Raw genomic sequence first — 26,034 nt, forward strand, 5'->3', positions numbered from 1 at the left:
GTGCTCTTTACCTGTGGTTGATAAACCTTGCAACATTCCCATATTTTGTGGCGTCAATTACAAAAGGCTTGGTTCTTCCAAGAAGTCCAGTGTCAATATGAGCATCAATGTCGTACAAATAGCTGCATCCTTCTTTGTCGTACCTAGTTCATCTCAAACCCATCATTAGAAAATCTCAAGCAGAGTATATGTATGCTCATTAATCAGATAAGAAAGGAAGTAACTCAATTATAGTCCTTTTTCAAACTTCAGTCATGATATCAAGGTTCCCATTTCTGATTTAGAACTTCGCCTTCCTGATCTGAACTCTCCGCTACTGCATAAGCAGATGATAGACAATGGACAGCTATGTGCTGCTGAAATGCACTGTAGATCTAGTAAATAATCAGAAATGTAGAATATAAAGAGGTAACAAAGACACGCAGAAGCTGTCTACTCGGAGTGCGCAAATTTCAACCTGGCCCAGTTCAGTCTGAATGTATCCATGAGCCTCAAAAGGGTTGTGATCTTACACAAGCACCAGTGACTATTGGATTAAGCACTAAGGAGAGCTTGATTACCAAGGGTAGCATTCCTCATGCTAGATTAACATTCTACCAAATGTTGCATGTGTGCCGCTACCAGCCAACCAACCGACCTGACTGGTCAGCCAGTTTGCCTGGCCAGTCGGCTGGTTGGTGGCCTATATAAGGGGCCTATGCCCCCCCTCCTTCATCCTCATTCAATCTGCCACCCTTCAGCCCTGCTCCAGCCTTGTGCCACGCCCCTTTCTGCTCTAGAAACTGCCATACAGAAGCCGTACAGCCAGCAGTAGGCAGGGACTTCCATGCTGCATTGGACAGCAAGGGGGTTTGAGGTTTGCACAGTTTTCTTCAGCAGTTCATCTAAAAGTTCTAGTTCAGCTCTTCATCTCTCAGCTTCTAAGCAGTCATCTCTTCAGCTCTTGCAGTCCACTTTCACTTCAGTTCATCTCTCACTCACGCAATAAGCCTGCATGCCTGTGGACAGCAGTAGCCTCATCACTACCTCGCAAAAGTGTTCTACATCATCAGCGTGGACAGCATTGAGGTCTTGGTATCGGTTTGATCTGCCTCTCCGGTCTTTATGCCTGCTCTACATGTTCACAAGTGTTTTCTTCAGAGTTGCATTTCCGTGCATTGTAGAAGAGTTTCTTTTGTATTTCAGCTCTCCAAGTTTAAAGAAAAGTCTCCCCTATATTGGTGGAGGGGGCCCTCAGCGGGTCCAGTGACCCAATCGGTTGTCGACTCTCTATCTCTTATGCTTATCTCTTACTTTCTATCTCTTACCCTTATCTCTTACTTTCTGTCTCTATCGTTAATGAGTGAATACACCTCTCTAAAGGTTAAAAGGAGGTCTTGCAGAAATTACATGATCATTAACCGTAGCATGTTACATTAGTATCAGAGCTTCAGTCTGTGATCAAGCTTGACTACCGCCAGTGCATGGTTGAGTTGAGATCAAGGAAAGATCATACATCCAAGCGCCATGGAAGACCAAAGGAGAAAGAAAGAGTTCACTGAGTAAGATTTCCAAGAACACAAAGACAGCTAGAAAACTATGCTTCCGCTAAGCACACAAGAAATGATGGAGAAGTGTCTAAGAAAAATACAATCCTCTTAGCCTAGGTTGAAGAAACTCGAGACAATTGTAAGAAAGTAGAAGACAGCTAGACCTAACAAAGAAGCAACTTGAAGACGAGGAGGCCGAAAGGCCCCACAAGTCCAACGGAGTCTCAGATTTCAAAAAATTGCTCTTGTTGATGCGAGAAGAGGGCAAAAACAAGAAGGCATTGTGACACGTAGAGCTCGCCCAGACAAAGACGTAGTAAAGACTTGACCAAGAGGCATGCTGCTTCAACACCAACCGATGTTGGCCACTATGCATGCTAGCTTGACTGTGTCAGCTTCCACACCACAAGCCCTGCACCAGCTAAGGTAGCTCCACTCACTAGGTCCACTTAACTTCACCAAATATGTCAGTAATTGTGACCACTCAGTTTATCCATCAATTCATCGCTCATTTCCCGTTAGCACAAATTCAGGATGCCCAGGACAAAGTCCATCTTGCAGCCCGTCACTCTCACCAATGAGGCAATGATGTGGTAGCAGCATCACTACTATAAATTTCATTCGGAATACTTTCGTGTCCGACCTAAAGTCACGTTTTTTACCGCCCCAATACATGCTTAACCTAGAATATGAGTTCTCTCATCTATCCAAGACGGCTTGCTTGTGTTGTCCTATAGTAGCAAGGTCATCACACTGGAGCAACAATTATGAATTTTGAAAGAAAACAAGATGAAGTAGCTTATCAGAGGTATACATTCCAATATCAAATATCCCGTTCGAAATTTTGACCCGTTTTCCTACAAGTAGGCCCTTACCCTTGCTTAGAATCAAGAGATGATGCTGAATGGGGGCAAGGACAATCATCAACGGCCAAGACCCCATAGCAGCCCTCCACACCCATGGGTAAAGGCACCCAGCAGAAGGACACACAGACCTAGAAGAAAGACCAGCAGTCTTCTGGAGTGAAAAAGACAGCAAGCCTAAGAAAACCCCATACGAGAAAGCTAAGAAGGGTATTATGGGAGCATACTCGCAGCCCTACAAAAAGAAACAATATCAATCCGAACACCCTTGTTTCTTTTGCCATCATAAGATCATGATTCCAGGCAGGGATTTCTACAGTGCATATAATTTGGGTTGGACACCAAGCGGGTTTGAGGTTTCAGCAGTTTATTTTAGCAGTCCATTTCAAGCTCTAGTTCAGCTCTTCATCTCTCAGCTTTCATTCAGTCATCTCTCAGTTTCTCAGCCATCCCTCTCAGCTCTTGCAGTCCACGTTCATTTCAGTTCATCTCTCTCCCTCACGTAGTAACCCCGCATGCCTATGGACAACACTAGCCTCATCACTAGCCTCCAAGAAGGTTCTACATCGTCAGTGTGGACAACATTGAGGCCTTGGTATTGGTTGGATCTGCCTCTCCAGTCTTTGGGTCTGGTCTACATGTTCACAAGTGTTCCCTTCAGAGTTGCATTTCTGTACGCTCTAGAAGAGATTCTTTTGTATTTCAGTTCTCCAAGTTTAAAGCAAACTCTACCCTATATTAGTGGGTACAGGGACCCAATCGGCTGTCGACTATTTATCTCGTACCCTTGTCTCCTACTTTCTATCTGTGTGGTGCAACGAGGCTCAGCTGTCAATGAAAGTTTATAATCTTGCATTCAAGAATGAAACGTGTGATAGATCAGGCCCCCTTATATAGGTATAGGCCAGGGCAAAAATGCCCCTCTGCTTATGGGATGATCTTCCTAAATTCTGGCTTTCCCTACGTAAAGTACTATTTATTTGCAAGCCATTTAAAGGCTGCCTATGCTAGAAACTACTAAATAAATTTCACCTTTGTTACAGTCCTCCCTGCCCACAAGCAAATTTGCCCTCAAATTTGCAAGGGGCTGTAACAAGGGATTACAACCAGAGTATGGAAAGAGAGCACATATCTGGTATAGTAGGTGTAAACAAAGAGCAATCTCTGTTGTAGCTGACCAAAATCCTCCAATGGTACACGCTGAACAGCAGCAAGGATGGTGGTGGAGCAGTGGGTAAGTCTCAGCAGCTCCACGTGGGTGCAAATGATTATGCCTAATCCCAACATCAGCAGATCACTGCTCCACTATGGAAGAGGGCTGCCAAGAAGAACATCATCTGGTAATCCCCTCCATTTGATGTAGTAATCTCTGTAGGATTTGTTCCTAAGGATGTGATCTCTAAAAACAACAATCCTCTCACGCATATATTGAATATGTTCCTCATCCATGGGAGGCAGCTCCTCCATTACCTGGTCTGTGGGACCCAAGTACTTCTTCAAAAGGGATACATGAAACACATTATGAATCCTAGAAAAAGGGTGCAGCTCCAACCTATAGGCCACCTCACCAATTCTCTACAGCACCTTGGAAGGTCCATAGTATCTGTGGGCCAACTTAGTGGATCTTGATACCAATCTCAATGGGAGGTTTAGGGGGGAATTATACCCCTCAAGAAGCAAGAGGGCATAGGGGGCGGCAAACCCCATAGTTGAGGGTCCAAGGGCATGCACTGTCCCTCAGTCCAAGGGTACTACTTGTATACAATCTATACTTGAGTTGACACTATGAATTCTAAAGGATTTGTAGTCGACCCATTGGTCAAACCCACATGCCACATTATAGATAGTTGCCCCTCTTGTCTTGAGTCATCTTACATCTTCAATGCTCACAATCCTTTATCTAGCATTTGCCTAGATCACAATCTAGGCTCTCTCTTAAGAACACATGGTTGGAGAGTACAATAGCCATCAGCCATCTCAAGTGTTTTGTTATATCAAAATTATTCATTCTCTCTAGTTTTGTACACAGAGCTACAAAACTTTCAACTTCAAACTTGTATTAATATTAAAGTCATGAATCATGATTCATGAAAGTTCAAAGAGTCCAGCCTCCAGAGACCAGAGTCGTCTGGAATCTGGATTCTGATACATAGCGTCAATGATAGATCAATACTACAACAAACATCATGATCAAAGGTAGTAGGTAGTAGAAACTTGGAAGTAGGTACTACACCAAAACGTCAAAGGCAAAACATCATATAAGAAAAGGCTGCCACAGCCCGGAAATAAAGCTGAAAATTGATATGCATCATCAATAACCTCAATCCTCCATTGCTAGGATATCCTAGGATGCTTAGGCTGGCAGTCACCATCTACCATGGGGTCACATGGAGTGATCATTCTAAACATCTCCTGGTTATCACCATCACACTCATGGAATTCAGTCTCTATTGTACGGTCATCTGTAATAGGATCATCCCCAATCTCTATGATCATGCTCAGTTTAGCTCTTGCATCTGCCTTGCACACACCTCTATATTCTGGGGTCCATCTCTCACCACAAGATAGCAGAAATTTTTCTTCTTCCTATCCTCAATGATGGCCAGAGATAATTGTGTAACCAATGTGTCCTTCTTGTCCTTTGAATCATCCCTGGGGTTAGGCCTGTTTGAAGGTTTTGCTTCCTCAGCCTTATAGGGCTTGAGGGTGCTCACATGGCTGCCATAAACTGAGGGATATCTAGAGATAGAAGTGACTGTGGAAGAGGGTACCACTTGCTTGGAAACCCTTGAAGGGCTACTCTTGTTTATAGGCGTGCTGTCCAATGCCCACACCCCTCTCCTTGAGGTTGTACTTATGCTCATAAAGCTCAACCAACCTCATGGCCTCTTAGAGTGCAAAGGTTTTGGGCTGACACATCAGCAGCTATGCTAGGATGGAGTCCATGAAGGAACCTGAGCAGGTTGCTTCTATCATCTATCCCAGGGGCAAACAGAGATAGCTTCCAAAACCTTTTGATGTAGTTCCTTACTGAACCCTGCTATGCTTACCCATACCATTCACACAACAACTTATCCTGAGCAAGGGGAGATACAAATGTCTGGAACATTTGCTCCTTGAAGTCATCCCAAGAAGTAATAGCATTACCTTCTTGGTGAATGTGCCTCCACCAAGTATGTGCATAATCCTGTAAGTGCAGCACAGCAAATCTTACCTTGCTTTCATCACTCTTAGGGTACAATTGAAAATAACCTTCCATCTTACCCTTAAACCTGGAGAGAACAATTTTGTATTTGGCATCTTTGTCTTGGTGATTAGATCCCTTGGATTCCATAGGTTTAACTGTCTGCAAATATTTTTGAAAAGACATGGCTGACCTGAGATCAATGTCTTGTACTCATTGAATCTCTGACACAGGACATCCACTTCTGGTTTCAGCATTGCTCCTTGGCGGCTCCTTGCTTCTATGAGCAGTGACACCATTGGAATAGATGGCTGATGACATGAAACCTGTCCCCTCAAGGTTCAGCAAGATAGGCATCATCATCATCCGAATCATCTTCTCTGACCTGTTCCATGGGCTTCTTCCCTTCTTGAACTTGACTTTTCCTAAGTTGGTCAAGTCTCCTGGTCATAGTACCAAAAGAATTCTGCATTCTCATCCCATTGGCCTTGATTTCCAAGGTAATTTCTTTTAGTGCCTGCAATATCCGATTCAATGGTCCAATACCATCCTGATCCAAACCTTGGGCAACGGGCATATGTGAAGGAATCTCCATAATGTTAACTTCATTAGGTTCCCCTCCTTCAATTTGATTCCCCTCAGTTGATCCCATGCCAAGAATATCCACACCCCCAGATCTATTAGCATCAGCAACAATTTCCATTTCAGGAATGGGATCTAAATCTCTAACTGGTTGCTTCCTTAATTGATTGGAAGTCTTCTTAGGAGGTTTTATTCAACTGGTATATGATCTGTCAAGCACTATCTGCCCAATATAGAAGCTTAGAAACACTGTTTGAACAGATTTTACAAGCAAATCCTCAGTAGAAAGCACTGTTTGCTGACTGTTTAGGCCAAGCTGTCAGGAAACACTGTGTAGGACTTAGGAACTACCATAATAGCCCATTCCTCTGCCAAACACTAAACAGAAGCAATGTTTGGAACACTGTTGGGACAATTAGTGTCTGAACAGTAAATTATAACTGTCCAGGGTAGTAGATTCACAGCAACTTAGCAGTTTGTTGACTGGACAGTTCACAGTTTGGCCAAGTTGACAATGCTAGGGTTCAAATCTCCATCCAATTGTTCAGTTTAGATTTATATAGCATATTCTAGATGAATCCAGGAATATGTCCAAACTCATCCTCTAAAACCACAACAATTAGCATGGACGTTTTAAGGAAAAACACTTGACAAAAGAAGACGGGAGCCGACCCGAGGCACAATGAAGGGTGGGAGTTATTTCAAGTTGTTGATGCAACCGTTCATCCAAGATCAGAGGAAACACATTCATCCAAGTTCAAAGGAGATGCATACATGAGGAGCCATCCCCTGTCCTCAAAGCAATTCGCCTTGCTTTGCTCGTCGTCCGAGTATTCGTCCTCGTGATCCGTGTGTGGCCTGCTCCATGCAACCACCACTGCCTGAGTGTTGTGCATGACCTGTGTTTTGTCGGTCCGTTTGGCCTTGCACCCGCCACTGCTGCCTCAATACTCTGCAGGCCCAGCTTCGTGTCACTCCATTCTTCCTCACGACCCACCGCCCCCTCAATATTGTGCACGACATGCTTCATCGTGGCCTACTTTTCACCATACCTCCATACAGTGAGCATGCAGCCCATCCCATCAGTACATTTGCCACTGTATGAATTCCAATCCATAGCTTTTTTGTTGCACGTGATTTGATCTGGTTCGGAATTTGTAGGCAAATTTAGTCAGTACATTGGGGCATTTGCAATATTGTGCCTTGTTGGCATTCCAAACTTTGGGGCTTCTGGAGATTTCAATTAAATTTGAAAACTGAATGTAAAACTTGGGGCTTTTGTCAATTTCAGGTAATATTTGTCTATAAAAATTGAGGCTTTTGCCTCAAGTCTACTTTTGACAGACAAACAAGTTCACATTTGCAAGAAAGTGCAGAAATTTTGAGTTCCGTGGGTTTGTTTGTGGACTTTTCCATGGAATTCTATGTTTTATGCTCGCATGAACTAGATTGAGATACATGATTATTATGACACAAAGAGATTGCATGGGCCTAATGTATTGCCCTACACGTGACATGTTGCAGATCTTTTTCACCAAAACACCATCTTTAGGCTTGATACCTTGTGGTGATTGATCTACTTTTCTATACATAACTACAAAGGGATTTGTTAGATTATGAGTAGTGTCGTATTGAACAGTCTTGGGGAATTTTTTCCTCTAGTTAGGTGGACAGATATTTTTCACCAAAACACCATCTTTAGGCTTGATACCTTGTGGTGATTGATCTACTTTTCTATACATAACTACAAAGGAATTTGTTAGATTATGAGTAGTGTCGTATTGAACAGTCTTGGGGAATTTTTTCCTCTAGTTAGGAGGCCTTTCCCCCTATGATTAGTATTCCTTTGTATAGGACATATTCCTCATTTGGTCATTCTATGTAACACAAATCTTGCATTCTCATTAATCTCCACATTTTGGTGTTCTCCTCTCACCCCCATTCCCAACAATTTTGACGTTGCATTATTAGCAAATATGATGACACGAAAGTTTGGTTTTTAACATTTACAATGTAAATGCAAACAAAGTATGATTGTACGTATTTTGGAAGGTCCGGACACAAAGAAAGAAGTGTAGGAGGCAAAGAATGAATGAAATAAAGAGGGGGTTCATATAAATAAACAAAGATAAAGGCAAGACTAGAAAGAGAAAAGACAAAACAAGTGCTAAAAAGAAGCATGCACTTGGGTCAGATCAAGGAAAAGGAAAACAAATTAGATTTAAAATGAAATGCAAACTCATAATGATTTATGCCATTCTGGACTTTTAGTTGACAAAAGGAACAGGGGAAGAGCTGCTGCTGCTCCCCGACTACCTTGTTGCCCCCTCTCAGCCTCCTCCTGCCTCCCTCCCCGCCCCTCTCTCCTCTCAGCCCCCTCCCCGCCTCACCTCTCCCTCCTCCCTCAGCCTCTCTCCCCCGCCCCCTACCTCGCTGCTCAGCCCCCCCTACCCCCGCCCCCTACCCCCACCTTTCAGCCCCTCTCCCTCACCCTCTACCCCTGCCCCCCTCCCCCGCTTCTCAGCCCCTCTCCCCCACCCTCTACCCCCGCCCTCTTCCCCCCTTCCCCCGCTCTCTACCCCCGTCCCCTCAGCCCCCTACCCCCGCCTCCTCCCCTCGCCCCTGCAGCCCCCCTTCCCCCACCCCCTCCCCCCGCCTCCCTCACTTCTTCTCCCACCCCTTCAGCTTGCCTCTCCCCTCCCCTCCTCCTCCATCCTCATCCTCACCCTTCTTCCTCCCTTCATCCTCACCCTCCCCCTTCATCCCCTCCCTCTACCTTCACCCTCATCTCGGACCCTCCTCTGCCTTCACCCTCTTCTTAAGCAGCTTGTTAGTCAGGCGGTGCTCAACAGTGTTCAAATCGGCCTTTCCACCCTGATTGACAATGGCTCTGCCTTCATCCAATCCTCGCCCACTTCCACTGACCGCAAAAACCATCACATTCTCAAAAGACGAGTTGCAGTAGCTCAAAAAAGATACAGTGCACGAGAGCTTGACATTGCTCTTTGCTCGCATCCATGGGTCCCACCCTTCCACATTACAGTATAGGGACTAGATGCTCGCCGCTTTACCTGAAGACCTCGCACGGCAGCTCACAGATGTTCATCTGCTTGGTCCAGGTTTCTTTCAGGTTGTTTTTGATTCCCCGGATGCAGCAGATACAATGCTTCAGGCCAGTCCTTTGGCACTGAGCTCCAAGAGGATCTACTAGACACCTTTCTCGTTGGGCTTTGAGCCTTTGGAGGAGGATGGCCAAACATTTTCACTCTTCCTCAAATTCCCCGGCCTCCCTCAGGTGTATCATCAACTCTTATCTTCCATTGGAGCCACTTTCGGGATGGTCACCGAGATTCGCCCCCCTTCTTGGGATGCCTTCTTCGACAGCAAAGGCAGTCAGATCGGATGGAGTACCACGTGTTAGGGCCATTGTCACTGACCCTAACCTTACGGATGACCACATCATGCTCCAGCGTCCAGATGGTTCCTTCATCAGGTAGAGAGTTGAGATCGCTGGGAGACAAGATTAGTGTAGGATTTGCAAGACCCCTGGACACTTTGCCAAAGATTGCCCAAGGAAGAAAAAAAGGAAATGGCCTAAAAGGTCCATGGGTGTTGCACCTCCTAGCACCACCTCGGCTGGACCTACTTCACATTCTACCTCACATCCTACCACTTCTCGTGTTGTTGGGCCTTCCACCACGTGTTGAAGAACTGTCGACTACAACCTCTCGTCCTGGACCTTCGTTTACAGCACGCACGGGACCTTCAGCACGTCCTGTTTCAATCATCCCCCGTTGGGTGCCAGTCTGAATTGTTGACCCAGCTCCACATCTGGAAGCTACTGATGGTGCCACGGATCCTCCCTTACAAGCAGAAGATATACATGTTTTAGTTCCTTGTGCTGATGAGGTTGCTCCTATCTCTTCAGCTGTTTATGTGAAGGAGCTTTCTCCTAGGGAGCAAGCCTTTGCTGAAGCTCGTGCTGTACTCAAGGCTAATGCTGCTGTTTTGGCCGAGACCCATCAGCAACAACAGCCCCCCTTCCCTCTTGTTCCTACTTTTTCACCTCTTGATAGAGGCAAGGGGATTATTAGTTCTAGTCTTTCATCCGCAAGAATTCTCTGCACACCTATGTCAGGAGCATCATTCAAGAATTCTTTTGCAGTTCTGGCAGACATGGCAGAGTTTGATTTAGAGGAGGAGTTTGTACCCCCTACCCTTGGGGAGCACTTCATTCAGAGCACCATGGATAGAACTTCCCCCTCTGTAGGTGTGGGAATACTTTCCCCAGTTGACTTCCCTCCTCTTGATAGGAGGAACTTTTTCCAGGAGAGGGGTATCTCCGCTACTAGGTCGGGTAGAGTTTTTCATCCGGCCTCTTCCTCTCATTGATGAAAATTGTCAGTTGGAACGTTCAGGGCCTTGGAGGTGTACCTCACCGCTGCCGTAGACAACTGATTCGAAACCAACTTCATCCAAGTGTTATTGGGGGACCCATTGATGTCCTCATGATTCAGGAACACAAACTAGATGTCAGGGATTGTGCCAAGTCGGGTAAGCTTCTTTCAGGGCATAGGGCATACTTCTTCTTCTATGCTACTCTCGGTGATTGGACATGGGATCACCCTCTAGAGCTCAGTGGGTCATTCTTTTGATTGGTGGGCATAAGGTTAGTTTCTTAAACCTTTATGCCCCCAATTCAAGAGGGGAGTGTGTCCTTTTCTAGAAGCAGCTGCTTTCTTGGTCATGCATTGCAGAGTATTGGATCATTGGGGGTGATTTCAACATGGTTGAAATGCCCACAGACAAAAGAGGTGGTACGGAAGGTGGCTTATATTCCCTAGAGAGAGCAGCCTAGGATGCCTTCCTTTTTCAGTATAGTGGCAGAGATACTTGGCATGATGATGCTTTTCACACTCAGCCGCATTCACTCCTGTTTGCTTGGTCGAACAAGAGGGTGAAGATGCCTATCCATGCACGGATTGACAGATTTTTTTATGTGGATGATTGGGCTCTGGACAGAGGTGGGACAGTTCAGGTGAGGGGTCGCTCTGCCAGTATCAAGATTCCAAATGCATTCTACACAGAGGAGGGCCTCACAAAGGCAGTTCTACAGACTTGGGTTTCGCACATGCACAATGGGCTGCTTTCCCCGTCAGATATAGCAGCAACCCTCTTAGATATTACCTACTTTTATCAATCAGTTGCTCGGTTCAAGAGAGGTGAGATTCTCAAGCGAGAGATTGGTATCCGCTAGCAGTTGGCTGCTCTTCAGAGGGAAGATCATAAGAGGCCTACAGATGCTTGGGTTTAGGAGCGCCTTGCTGCAACAAGGGCTCAACAGCAGTCGTTGTTGGAACAGAGAGCAGAGTATACCTTTCATGCCAAGGAGTCATTTTGGAACCAAACGGGAGGTAGGGTCAATAAGCAGTTCTTCTTTACCCTTGGCCCCAAACATAGTAGAGGAAGAGTGTTTCACTACTTGTTGACTCAGATGGAGTTTTATAAACACATCCAGATACCGTCTTGCGCTACAAATTTCTATGCCTCCCTTCTTTCAGCAGATCCTGAGACTCAGGCCAGAGATGATGCTCGACATATTATTTGGCAGCATTTACCTATGTTGGTGACTGGAGATATGATAGTCTTACTTGATACACCCTTCACCAACATAGAGTTCAGGACTTCTCTCTCTGCCCTTTACAAGGACAAGTGTCCTCGTTCAAATGGCCTTACATCCTCTTTTTTTATTATCAGATTGGGGATCACCTTACATCAGTCCTACACGACATTTGGGACTCGCGTGAGATGCCAGACTCACTTACTGAGGGCCTCATTCATCTTATCCCTAAAGGGGGTTGCAGGAATTTAGTGTCGTAGTGGAGACCGATCACTTTGTTGGGCACTCTCTATAAAATCCTAGCAAAAGCAATCAGCCTACATCTGCAGCTCTTTCTTCCAAATCTTATACATGATACGCAGACGGGTTTTGTGTCTTATCAGTTAGCCACCTCAGAGGGAGTGCAGCCAGTAGAGTGGATAGATACAGATGCCAGTAGAGTGGATAGATACAGATGACTTACCAATCACAAAGTCCACTTGGTTGGGAGCCTTTTCGGGGACGGGTGTTCCTTTACAGGTCATTGCCTTGCAGGATGCACATGAGGAGACCCTTGTCTTTGATGTTCAGTTGAGAGGCAAACTTCTCAGATCTTCAAATGATATTCTGATCCTGACCCCGTTCTCTTGGCACTTGGGTCTTGGAGACTGTTTTTATATGGTAGTTCTCTCATCAGGTTCTGAGGGGAGTGGGAATGGATTGATGAAGGACACGAGAGAAGAACATCCCCTTCTTTCACTACACAGTTAGAAATGCCACAAGATTTCTACTTAACAGTAGAGATTGGAGGCCCTCCAGAGCTCCTTATTGAGATAGTTTTCATATTTCTGCAGAGGTGCAAAAAAACTTTTGGAGGAGGCTCTGGAAATCCTTCAGAAATAGAAAGATCACTCTCTTCTTTTGGCTTTCTATTCATGGAGGGATCCAGATTCCGGGCTGACCCTACTTGTCCTCGATGCCACGCAGCAGTCGAGTTAGTTCAACATTGCCTTTGGGAGTGCAAACAGGCGAGGACGATCTGAAAGGGTGTTGCCAGGTTTCTTTGCATATTTCATAGAGCACCCTTCTTCATGACTTGGGGATCAATGGCATGATTATCTCTTACTAGACCTTAGGTGTTTTTCGAGGGACAAGAATCAGACTCATCCTTCATTATACGACGACACTCTGTGGAGTCATGCTCTCTCTAGGATGTTCCTTTCACTCCTTTCATAGCTGCTCATGCCTCGGTAGACACCTCTTGGGAGATTCTGGCTAGCATTGCAGCTTGGCATATTTGGAGGGCCAAATGTATGGAGGCGATGGAGGGTTCACAAGTTCACCCGTCCCAGTCTATGGCCAGTATATGGACTGATACTATACACACACCGATGGCCATCTGGGCGAGCATGCAGGGATCCTCCAAAGCAGCTACAGCCAAGAGATATACCTTTTTCAGAGTTTGGAGAGGATCTCCCTTCTTCTCTGAGACTTTTTTAGGGTTGAGGTGGCATTTTCAGTCTGCACCTTGGATTTTTGTTAGCTCTTTTTGGGTTTTTTTTTCTTTCATGCATGTCATGATGTACTCTTGCGGCTTTCATTCATACTCAATGAAGTAATCTTTTTGAAAAAAAATAATAATGATTTATGCCTCCCATAGGCCAATTTTTTGTAGTCCTTGAGTCGTTGCCTTTGGAAAGCGGACCATGTTTTGCATGAAAGGGCATACCAGCCAGCCCTCAAAACATTTTAAATGGAATACAGTTAATTGAACTATGATAAGCCACGTTCAGGAGGGACTTCCAGTAAAAGGGGGGGAATCACCTAGAAGTAGGACAACAACATTTGACAGATCTTACATAATAATGTCAGCAGCATAGAAGACCATTCGTCCAGAGTAAGTTAAAAAAGAGAAGGAAAAATAAGAGCATGAGGTGCACCCTCCATTAACAGATGAATTTCAATTAAGGGGAACAATTCTGGCCAAATATTATTTCAGACTTTGGTATAGATTGAATTGAAACTATGTATTTGTATACTCGTTACACAAACGTCTCTGGGAAACGAATAATACCTCTCGCCTCTTTTATTTGCCTCACCATCATCAAGCACTTCACCAATGTATTCACAAACAAATGTTCCACGAGCTATAGGCTGTGCAGCTCTCACTGCCCACCCCTGAAAATAACAATCCAAAAATCTCAATTCAAGATGGCTTAATTATCCAACCAAAAACAAAATGTGTTCCACCAACATTAGGAACATTTAAAGACATAACTTTCCATCTTTGTGGATTGTGGACACATTCATCACATCCCATACATGATACCTTGTGCCTGGTCTTGTAGACTTCCAGTTTGACCCTCACCCCCTTCTGCAACACTCTATTTTGGCAATCCTCGAAGCAATTACAGACAGAGTTACACTCGTAGACCAAATATCCTTCCTGCATAAATAGACAAACTTTGAAGGGGGAATAAAACACATCCTATCCATCAGATATCCTAATTCCTTGTACAGACACAGAGTTGTACTCTAATCAAGTAAAACAGTCACAAATACTCAGCAAACCTTCTGAGTTCACCTCAAGAATAATGCGACCATGAATGTCATAAGGAAACCTCCCAGTCATGGGCTTTCCATAAATGTCATGCGCGTCGGTGTTGTCATTGTCAAAAAGATATATATGCTCACATTTTTCAGGTAAGCAGGACCCTTGACACGTGCATCCTAACTGTGAGCTCTGCATGCATCAAAAACTCAACCAAAATCACTCAATGAACTAATTGATTCTAGAAATAAGCCACTAATCTCATTCCTGTCATACAGCTTGCACTGTGAGAATTTAAAACAAGTTTTGGAGGATACATCATACCTTAGTATCGAGGCCCAAAGATGGATCCAGCAACCTTTTTGTCACGTAAGTAAAATTAACCCAAGGTGAGAATGTGTCTGAATGGCTGCTCTGATTATCAACACACATAGGACAATTGCATGGTCCCATTACATCTGTATCTACCACACATGGAATGGGAACCATTTCTTTCCCAAAGCTCAGATCCTTACAAAGCACCATCTTATTGCTATGGTTTTCACCTATATGTGAGGATGTTGTAAGCACCAAATGGCTTTCGTCCAGAATAATGTTTCCACTCTGAAATCCATCTGCTTCAGCATTTTCAGCTTTGGCAGTAAGTTGCAGAGGGACAAAACTAGCACTTGGGAAAGAGGTGCTAAGACTTGGTTTTACATCAGTCAAAGAGGAGCCAAAATCCCCACAGCCATTAGAGCAGATGTACCCTTCACGATGAAACTGAATCCTCACGTTTGCCTCACTACAAAGCTTGGCTGCTTTTATAGACAAGCGTTCAGGCAATGTTGTGTATTTTCTGTCTAAAATAGTGTAAAGCTGATTCTTGCAGCAAGCAAACCGTGCAACAGCCAGAACGTCTTTGTTGCTTGGAAGACCTGAAATCTTTGGGCCTTGGTAATTCTCTATCTCTGCAATGATCGGATCTCTGGCCCCAAGTTGATAAGGCTGCTGCTGAGCACTGTGCATTTCAGCTTTAGACTGTGATCCACCAGGAGCTCTTCGGACATCAAGTTTCTGAAGCTTTTTCTTTTCCTTTTCAGCTCCTACATTTGAGTTCAAATCCCCTACAAGCCCTGTCGTCGGTACTTCTTCTTTGCCATTCTTCAGTCGCATGGTTTGTACAGGCTTATGCTTAGCTTGATGATGTCGCCCCAAGTCTGGCAAAAGACGGAACCGAAGACCACAAATTTTACACTTATACTTGTTCTCATTTGCAAATTGGATAGTTTTCCTTAAATTCTCCGTATTAGAGGTTCCTGCAGACTGTATATGGGCCCTATGAGCAATTTCTTCATGTTGACGGCGTTCTGCATAAGTGGAAAACCTCTGATCACAGTGGAAGCATTTGCCAATTTCCATAATTTCTAATCCCAATCGAGGTCCTGCTGCTGCACATTGCTCTGCCACAGGCCCAGTAGCACATAGCTGATCAGAATGACAGTGAATTACATGCTGCCACAAGTCTTCAAAGTCCGTGAATTGTCCACTGCAAATAATGCAGAGGGCCACAAGTGAAGATTTTGATTGAGATGGAGTGCCTGCATGGTGAACCTTTGAATGCCTCTCAAGGCCTTTTTTGTTCGTGAAGGGAAGACTACAGTGCTGACATGTATATCCTCTGAAAGATTGTTGCGCTTCCTTCCTGTGACAAGCTCGCCAATGCTGGCTCAAAACAACTAGCTCAACAAATTCTTGGTGACAAAGCCTGCATCTGAACCTTGGGATGGGTCCATTTGGTGTTGAACTGAATTGTTTTGTAAAACCAATGTTAGACATAGTATGCTCGATGGGCCTTTCTTCTACAGTTGCCACATAAGAACCGGCAGCATCTGTAGATCTAGGGATATACGGAACAAGAGCACCACTTACCTCTTCTTCCCCAAAAAACTTTTTCAAACCTTCCATTTCTGCTGTTAATAAATCATACAGTAGCTCTGACGCCTTCAAATCTCCAGCAACTTCTGACAGAATCCAATCTGTAAGCTTCTGCCACCCTTTTGGGCGGTGACTATTTCGAGCTGCATCATCAAGGCGAGCCTTCATATACTCATGAACCAGGTCTCTTAATCGTAACAAGTTCTTTTCACCTGTGCTGCTTGAACTTGTTGAAATTCCTGTAAATACTTCCTTTGGAAAGTACTTTTCTTGACTTTTTGCTCCATATCCAAGGGAGCCTGGCAAGTGTTTCTCGCAGTATGAACATCCTGGTTTGGCTCGATGTGAACACTGACCACCACTGCCTCTGCACCAACCAATGCACCGTGTCCAGCTAGCAGTTCGAGGTGCTATTCTAGGGACAAGCTTCACCTGCCCAGATGGTTCTTGAGAACTCAAATCAACAGAAGCTGGTCGACCAAAAGTTTTGGTAATCTGTTCAAGTTTTCTCTTGCCATTAGAACTCTCCTCTACAGAACCTGGAATTGGTGGCTCTGGTGTACCCAGGTTAGGAGGCTCTGTATTACACAGTTCTGGTACAGATGTATTTGACACAGAGCTTCCTATAGCAGTTCCTTTGATGGGATCAGCAACATCTTGCAGCAAATGCTTCAAACAAAAAGCTGAACCTTCCCTTGCTTTGTGAGTGCATCTCCTTGCATATTTTGTTGTTCCACTACAGATCACTGAATTTGGATCATGTGCTGCCATAACTGGAACCAAGGACTTTCCCTTTTTACGTGCATCACTACCACTTGCTCCCCCATGCTTCCAACAATACAAAGATCCTTCACCGGCAAATTTATTGCATTGTCTTCCCCTTCTTTCAGAGAAGGCAGAACAACGGTGAGAATTACTGAGTGTTTTAATATCACCATGTACAGATTGTGCTTTGCTTGTGAGTAATGCATCATTATTTGAATGTGTACTTGAGCCATTCTGCGGTGTTATGCACGTATCACGAAGCAAATCAGAGGTGGTGGGATGAGTCATGTTTGAAGGAGAAGAAATGCTAATCCTTTGTCTGTTTTCCGTCTCTTGCATAGAATTATCTCCACAATTATATAACGACTGTTGTTCTTCAAATTTCAAACGCTTGCAATGTTGTTCAGAATCCAGATTGCCAGCATTAAGTGACCTCACATGCTCAACACTCCGATCATGGATACCATCAAGAGTCCTCCTGTGACCAGTGACGCTAACAGGAAAATAGTGGAGAGGCAGGGTTGTGGTATCCTGAAACTTGTTTTCATTGAGATTTTCCCGGTGGGCATACTCCTTCCAAGTCTTCCACTCTGAATCCAGATTTGTTTGCTCCAGCTCATCCCAAATTTTGCTCACATCATCCCAGCAGACAGTATTCTTTAATTCCTGTTGCCATCACAATGCCCATCCATACATATTAATCTTATAGACCCAGCAATATATGCTACTATACTCTGGGGAACAAACTTTAACAACACGACTTTCTTCTGGCAACTATATCTCACATTCAAACATCAATAAAGTTAGAAGAGCCAGATGAGCTCTCTTACCTTAACAAGCTTCTCCATGGAACCTGCTGTGTCTGCAACTTCGCATTGGTGTTTCCATTCCTCAAAACGGGTGCTCCTCCAAGTCTCCTTGAGAAAAGTGGGTAAGATCATCTAGTCACAACCCAAACTAATCCAGGTTAGTCCATAACTCCCCACCTTCAATGTCAGGTAGTCATCCCAAGATTGCCACATGCACACCTTGCATCCTCTCATTAACGGTCTATGTGGTCATGTATGCCCACCAGTTCCAAAGTTCAAAGGTAAGAGGTTTTCTCAACAAATATGCTTACACTTTTCAGCCGCACAAGCATGGCTCCAAGTTCTTCATATTTCACAGCTTTTGCCGCTTCCTTTGCAAATTCCTTCCAAAAGCTTACATGCCGGGCACACTCCACCACAGCCTAAACAAGCAAAAAACCTTACCAAACCTCAGTAAAAATTACACCCATTCTGCAAAGAAAACCATGCAAAGATTATAAACAATGCAGATGCACAAGGTGATAAAGGTTTTGAAATTGTGCTCCACAAAAGCAAGCATTAGAATCATTCGACTGTTCACATACATTTTTATCAGACATGCAACAAAGAGAGAAAGTAAAAAGTATGAAGATTTCCTCTCAAACCTGGACAGGGAGCCGGTCACTAATATCAAGCATGGCAGCGGATATTTTTCGCAGCATGTATCGTCTAGCTGCAATCAAATCAACTACAGCATTTCTTCCACTTTCATGAGAACCAAACGCCAGTGGCTCAGGGCTCTCAGTAATAGGACAGACCAATTGCCAATCTGTCCACACGAAAGACCGTGTACTCGGAAAATAAACCACAATGTACATTTTTCTTCCATATGTTGGCATTGCTTTCACGGTTGCTGCAGGGCAGTCTTCAAGGCTGCATTGTATCCCTGCCTGCCACCTTCCCCTCCACTGCAATCATGAGATATCATAAATCTTAGGACAGCTTTTCCCAACACATGATTGCAGGATGAAATCAACCAGCAAGAAAGAAAACAGGAAAAGGACATCTCCTAGTCATCAACTTATTGCATGAGACTCAATCAGCTGGCTGCAGTGCCTTTCTCATTGCCCTAAACAAAATATCTGAATGTCAAATTAGCAAACTTCATTGATAGTACCATTGATTTCATTTCAACTTAATTAAGCACTCAGCAGCACAACCTCATCATGGTAAATATTTTGGGTAACCAAAGCAAGGCAAAAGCAAATATTTGGGTTACAAAGGCAAGACAAAAGCAAACACAAAACACTATGGTGACTACCTGATGGCCCCATTACAAACACACGTGCCGATAAGGCAATACAAACCCATCAACTTCAAGCATCCACCTGATTGGGAGCCACCAGAATGCTGCCAGCTATAAAAGTGTGACTGCAATAAATCATAATCCCCAACCCTCCAATGAAAAAAAGCCGAGGAAATCCCCACCGGTTCTCTAACCAAGATTCTGCCCTTTAAAAAATGAAACTGCAAAACTTATGACCTAAAACCCAACAAAATGTGACTGTCTGTGCCCCCTTAAGCAGCTTAGATAATGGTGCATCATACGCTGTACTATCCTAAAGAAATCTGGTATGACAGTTTTCAGAGTGACCCAAATAATTGTGTAATGTGTTTATTGTGTCTTTAAGGTTGCCTAGCAGAAAGCCTATGGCCAACTGAAGCATCCAAGAATCACTGGAGCAAGTGGTCACAAATTCACTCCCTGCTCACTGAGCTGCAACCCCCCACCCCCTGTTTCTGCTTGTCCCCCCCGGTCTGGCTCTCCTCCTCACCCCACCTGCGGCCTCTTCCAGTGCTTCACCGGCCTCCTTTTCTCCCTCATTTCCCCATCATTTGCACCCTTCCCGCCCCCTCTTGTTCTGTTTTGTGCAGGAAGCTGCGCCTCTCTTCCCGGGGCCCTGTCGCGCATTTTGTGCGCCATTGTCCTGCTGTACTGAACACCAAGGCTAGGGTCGCATGGTAGGCAGGCCGTGCCTCTCAGAATCTAGTTTCTATGGTAGTCGCTTGATTCCTAGCGTTGTAGATACAATGCCTTGTGCAGCCCAAGACAGTGAGTGACCACAGGGATGACACGATCTTGGGCCGTTTGGGCAAGGATTGGACTATCGACCCAATCATAGTCTTAGCAAGACTGGAGGGAGCACATCAACGCCTTTTGTTATGGAAGGGCAGTGGGACATGGGTGAGTGTTTCTGGCCTACTCTGTGAGGGCACTCGGATAGTGTTGAGGAGGTGACCTTTTTCTCAAACACGACTCACATCAGTCGACGCATTGAGCTAGAAGCAACAACCTGGACTCCCTCAACGTAGCGACATTGGGTTGAGCAGCAAGTCCACTTGGAGGTCATCTCATGCTTTTGGTTGCATCTCTAGACCAACCTTAGACCTCGGCATATCTCTTCCTTCTTCTCGATGGTGGCACATGGAGGCTTGCCCATTGGTCCGTGGTTGGAGCAAATACAAGTGGATGGTAACAAGTGGATGGTAGCTGCCATTGCTATATAGACAAAGTGTTAGAGACGATTCCCCACTACCTCTGATGCCCCCAATAGAATCCAATTAGTAGCTCTCAGGATTGCGGCGAATATGCAATGACGCAACAAGACAACTGGCGGCGTGGCTTATAGAGAAGGGTCACGCATCCATCGTGGCTTATAGAGGGGAGTCATGCATTCTCCATCGATCAGCTCTCTAGCTTGATCACATGATGTGTTGCCTCCTTCCCTCCACCTTTGCCAGAGGACAATTCATCGAAGACAATGTCCAACATCACCGCTTGGAACATGTGGGTTGTCTGCTACACTATGATGATGGGAGGTCATTAGATTTCCCCGGCAACGACCCCGTGGCCATCTAACAAGACATTAGATTTTTCCTACCTGTCATTTGGAGCGCAGGACTACGAGTTCGAGCGTGATCGCTGAAGGGCCCTGAAGGGGGAATGAGAGCAAGAGGGAGAGAGTGAGAGAGAGTGAACTCCAAGATGTGCGGGTGTGAAGTGATGAGCCACACCACAAACTCATTTGTTTTATTAGGATTAGGTTTGCCCTATGACTGTCTTAAGACAGTCATAGGTGTCCTATCTTTAATGAAGGGTTGGCAATGTGCCTTTACCCCAACAACCTCCCACCTAAAGGCCAATGTGCCTAAAGGGGAGAAAAGAATAAAAATTACAGCAATATACAGTTACTGTATACAAGACCATAAAATAAGAATGGTCTCATCCTAATCCCATGATGTGGCGGCAATGTGCAAACCGCTCTGTAGGCAAGCTCTTAGTGAGCAAATCTGCAGGATTATCATCAGTATGCACCTTCACAAGCTCAAGTCGCTTGTCTTCCAGTACCTCTCTGATGAAATGATATTTCACTTCTATGTGCTTGGTCTTCTGATGAAAGACCGGATTCTTTGCCAACATGATAGCACTCTGACTATCACAATGCAAAACTGGCATATCTACTGTAATGCCCAAATCTCCCACCAGCCGAGTAAGCCATATTGCTTCCTTGCAGGCCTCAGTGGCTGCAACATATTCAGCTTCAGTGGTTGACAGTGCAACGCATTTCTGCAACCGAGACACCCATGATATAGCACCTCCTGCAAAAGTGAAAATATAACCGGTAGTAGACTTCCGGTTATCTGCATTCCCTGCATAGTCTGAATCTGTAAAACCATGCACCAATGCATCCTGCCTACCATAGCATATGCACAAGTCTTTGGTACCCTTGAGATACCTCAAGACACCTTTCACTGCTTCCCGGTGCCGCTTGCCTGGATTTGCCATATACCTGCTGATGACTCCCACCGCAAAAGCAATATCCGGACGAGTGGCAACCATGGCATACATCAAAGATCCAACTGCAGATGCATACGGAACCTTGGCCATTTCAGCCTTATCATCATCTGATCTGGGGCTGTCCTTACTGCTGAGTTTTAAATGTGGAGGCAACGGGGTACTAATAGACTTCCCCCCCTCCATTTTAAAGCGCTGCAGGACTTTGTCAATGTACTCTTTCTGTGACAGAAACAAAAGTCCCTTGGACCTGTCACGAGTAATCCGCATGCCAAGAATATGATTTGCATCACCCAAGTCTTTCATGTCAAAAGACTTATGCAGTTGTTTCTTTAAAGCACTAATCTCATGCTGAGATTTACTGGCAATAAGCATGTCATCCACATATAGAATGAGTAGCATCAAACTGCCATCCTTTGCCCGTTTGGTGTACAAGCAATGATCGGTCTCACACCTATGATACCCTTGGGACTGCATGAAGGCATCAAACTTCTTGTACCATTCTCTTGGCGCCTGCTTGAGTCCATACAACCTCCTCTTGAGCTTACACACAAGCTGCTCTTTCCCTTTAACAGCATATCCCTCTGGCTGACTCATATAGATCTCATCATGGAGATCTCCGTGAAGAAAAGCTGTCTTCACATCCATCTGACATAAATCCATGTCATCATGAGCAACAAGAGCTAACACTGCTCTCAAAGTAGTCATCTTGACTACAGGTGAAAAAATCTCATCAAAGTCAATGCCCTTCTCCTGCTTAAATCCCTTGGCAACCAATCTGGCCTTATACCTTGGTAAAGCATTTGAATCCACTTTGACTTTGTAAACCCACTTGCATGGCAAAACCTTTCTGCCTGCAGGTAGCTGCACCAAGTCCCATGTATCATTCTGAAGTAGGGAGTCCATTTCTGACTGCATGGCTTTCTCCCACTTCTTTTTCTCTGTTCTTCCCATAGCTTCCTTGAAGCTGGAAGGCTCACCACAATCTGTCAGCATGATAAAGTCAGCCACATTATTGGCTCCTGGAACAAACCTGGCAGGAGGCCGTTGTACACGGGTGCTCCTTCTAACAAAATGTTCCGGATTAGGCTGCTGTCCAGCCTGTTCTTCATGCATAACGGGTGGCTGTACCACCATATATGGCTGTTCTACAGCCCCGTTTGCTGGCACATCCAGTGGTGCATCATTGGCAAAATTATCTGGCTGATTTTCAGCCTGTATACCCTCTTGAACAGGGTGATCTGCAGCAGGCTGCTGCTGCATATAAATGGGCATTCTTTGCTGTCCAACATCATCATAAATAACCCTCCTGTATTCCACAGGTTGCACGGGTTCCTTGTGTACACTATCCTCTTTAAAGATGACATCATTGCTGCGTATAATCTTCCGTTTAACGGGATCCCATAACCTGCACCCCATTTCACCTTCGTCACCATAACCCATAAAGATGCATCTGATAGACTTTGGATCCAGTTTGGTGCGTAGTTCTTTGCGTACATGAGCAAAGCACTCGCAGCCAAATACACGTAAGTGCTTATATGAAGGTGGCTTGCCAGACCACACCTCTTCTGGCACTTTCAACTCCAAAGCCTTGTTTGGCGACCTGTTAATAATGTGAACTGCTGTTTGCACGGCTTCTGCCCAAAAGCCATAGGGTAATGCAGCATAAGACAACATACATCGAACCTTCTCCTGAATAGTTCAATTCATACGCTCACTTGCACCATTTTGAGATGCATTATGAGGGGCTGTGAGTTCCTGTTTGATGCCCTTAGCTTGGCAAAACTGCACAAAAACATGTGACAAATACTCACCCCCATTATTGGACCTGAGGCATTTCAGCCTACGTCCTGTCCGATTCTCAACCTGAGCAACAAACTTCTTGAAAGCCTCTAAGGCATCTCCCTTATGCTTCAAGAAATAGACCCACACCTTACGTGTGGCATCATCAATGAAAGTAATAAAATATTTTGCACCCCCTAGTGATAACTGTGGCATCTCATACAAATCAGTGTGCACTAGATCAAGTGGTCCTCTATTCTGGGGAGTTCTCCTCTTATGAGGAGTCACAGAATGCTTGCCAAATATACAATGATCACAAGTAGGCAAATCTGAAAAAGAAAGAGGCGGCAGATAACCCAAACGTGACAGTTCTTGCATTCCTTTAACAGACATGTGTCCCAACCGGCTATGCCACAATGAAACCTTTGGCAGCTCGGTTATGGCAACAACATGATTACCCACACTAGAAACATAAAGAGGGTACAAGGTATCACTCTTAAAACCCTCAGCCACTACAGCCTGGCCATCAGTAATCACCCATTTGGAATCCCCAAATGTGGTGTGGTAACCACTGTCATCCAATAAGCCAGTGCTAATCACATTTTTCTTGATTTGCGGCACATGGCGGACACCATCAAGCATAAATATGCGTCCATCAGGAAATACTATCTGTATACTGCCAATCCCTGCAATCTGACATGCATAGTTGTTTCCAAGATGAACAACTCCATGAGTACCTGTGTAGGAAGTAAACCACTCCCTATGAGGAGTAACATGAAAAGAGGCACCTGAATCCAAGAGCCAGGTGTGCATGTCATGGCCATCAATAACCAAAGCATGTGCTATTACAGCAGAAGAGCATAAAACATCATGTATGTCACTGTCAATATCCTCTGCTGCAACATTCACTGCATCCAAGTCATCTGCCTTGGCCTTGCCTTTGCCTTTGCTTGCATTTCCTGCATCCTTTGATTAAGCCTTCTTGGCTTTTTGATCCCGTATGAACTTGAAGCACTTAGACTTCACATGTCCCTTCTTGCCACAATAAAAGCATTCAATGTCCTTTTTGCCACGGGACTGACTGCAGGATTTGGACTTACTAGCAGATCTCCCCTTCTGCTGAGTCCTGCCTCTATCCTGTACCTGCAAAGCATTTGAAGACTTGCTGCCCGCATTATTCTTCCTGCTCATCTCCTCCATAAGGAGAGAGCTCTCTACATCAGCATAAATAAGAGTGACATTCGAGTTTGACAGGGTGGTCTTGAAAGTGTCCCAACTCTCGGGGAGGGTACACAGCAAGAAAGTAGCCTTGAACTCCTCATCAAGGTTCAACCCCTGTGCAATCAGCTGTGTAAAGATGGCATTGAACTCACTCAAGTGTGAGGTCATAGCTGTACCTTCCTTCATGCGAAGATCGACCAGCTTCTTCAGCCAATAAACCTTACTGGCTGAGCTCTTTTGGGCATACAATTCTTCTAGTCTTTGCCATAGACCATAAGAGGTCTTTTCAGCCTGTACATTGAACACAAGAGTGTCTGAAATAGTGAGCATGATAGCTGCCCTCGCAGACAAATCAAGCTCTTCCCAGTCATCAACTGCCATGTCAGATGGCTTGACACCCTTCACCCTTATGGGCTTAGCAATCTTCTTTAACAGAAGTACATTCAAGCACTGTTCTGCCCATAATGCATAGTTGTGTGCTCTTTCCAGTTTCTTTATGTTCAGAATTGAAGAATCACTTCCCCCTGATGCCATATCAGATAAGGAAAGTACCTGACTCCCTAGAAGTAAAAAGGACTGAATAAAAGTTCTGATTTCTCAGAAGAAACCTGCTCTATTCAAGAGCCAGAAGCACTCTCAATGGTGCTGTTTTTTACTGTCAGGAAAATCTGCAGCAAAACAGTAAATGACCCTGCAAATACTGTACCTTCTGACACACTGTACCGTGCTCAAAGAGGCATAAAAACAGTAATTTCAGACTGCTGCAGCTGCTCAACAAGTGCTTAACAGTGCATAATCATCTGACAAAGCACAAACACTGCTGTAAACACTGCTGTACTGACTGTACTGATCACTTCTCCCACCTCAGATGAGGTATTGCACTGAGTTAATATGCATAAACCACTTGGCAAACACCCAAAAAAATAATAATAATAATAACACTTCAGCCTGTCACAAAACCTGCAACAGAAAATGGGATAAATCCCAAGCAATCACCCTTATACCAAGGGGAGAAAATGCATTTGAAGATCTCTGTCGGTAACCCAAGTGCTATCAAACAAAGTCTGGGCAAAAGCCCCTTGATCTGACACCTGAATCAAGTGGAGAACACCTCAACACTGAGGTAGCATGCAATATGAAAATCTCTCTGACAAAATCATCCACCAGTGTAATGCATATACTGCCCTGTGTAGAAATGACATACACAGATCCCAACGTACAAACACTCAATGAGGAACCTTTTGAGCACTGTCAACGATGGACAGTTAGGGACCGAGTAAACTCGATGCGCCCTGGCCAAGCGTGGCTCAACTGAGGTTCTCTGAGTGTTGCACAAGAAATGTGACCTGCAAGAAAATGTCACCTCGACACTGCGGAAATCAAGACAAATGTGTGCT

At 44.8% G+C, this 26,034-nt stretch overlaps 1 protein-coding gene across 3 annotated transcripts in view; it reads right to left on the reverse strand.

Moving 5' to 3' along the window:
- The window catches only part of SUVR5 (histone-lysine N-methyltransferase SUVR5), a 69,432-nt gene that overhangs the window by 31,297 nt on the left and 12,101 nt on the right, over positions 1–26,034 (reverse strand). For 2 of the 3 annotated variants that reach the window (XR_015540532.1, XM_087370434.1), the window contains exons 2-9: positions 18,444–18,746; positions 18,111–18,221; positions 17,821–17,931; positions 14,633–17,656; positions 14,342–14,500; positions 14,087–14,203; positions 13,832–13,935; positions 12–143 (exon numbers count right to left, since the gene is read on the reverse strand). Coding sequence is in view for 1 of the 3 variants with exons in the window: in XM_087370434.1 (XP_087226560.1) it covers positions 12–143; positions 13,832–13,935; positions 14,087–14,203; positions 14,342–14,500; positions 14,633–17,656; positions 17,821–17,931; positions 18,111–18,221; positions 18,444–18,746 (4,061 nt within the window). In the remaining 2 variants the exon portion in view is untranslated. Of the gene's footprint in view, positions 1–11; positions 144–13,831; positions 13,936–14,086; positions 14,204–14,328; positions 14,501–14,632; positions 17,657–17,820; positions 17,932–18,110; positions 18,222–18,443; positions 18,747–26,034 lie in introns of those variants that run through there. The other variant, XR_015540533.1, reaches the window with a different exon arrangement.

Source organism: Dipteris shenzhenensis, chromosome 32 (genome assembly GCF_047967505.1).
Source record: "Dipteris shenzhenensis isolate YYH24624 ecotype China chromosome 32, Dip_SZ_1.0, whole genome shotgun sequence".
NCBI classification, from domain to species: Eukaryota; Viridiplantae; Streptophyta; class Polypodiopsida; order Gleicheniales; family Dipteridaceae; genus Dipteris; species Dipteris shenzhenensis.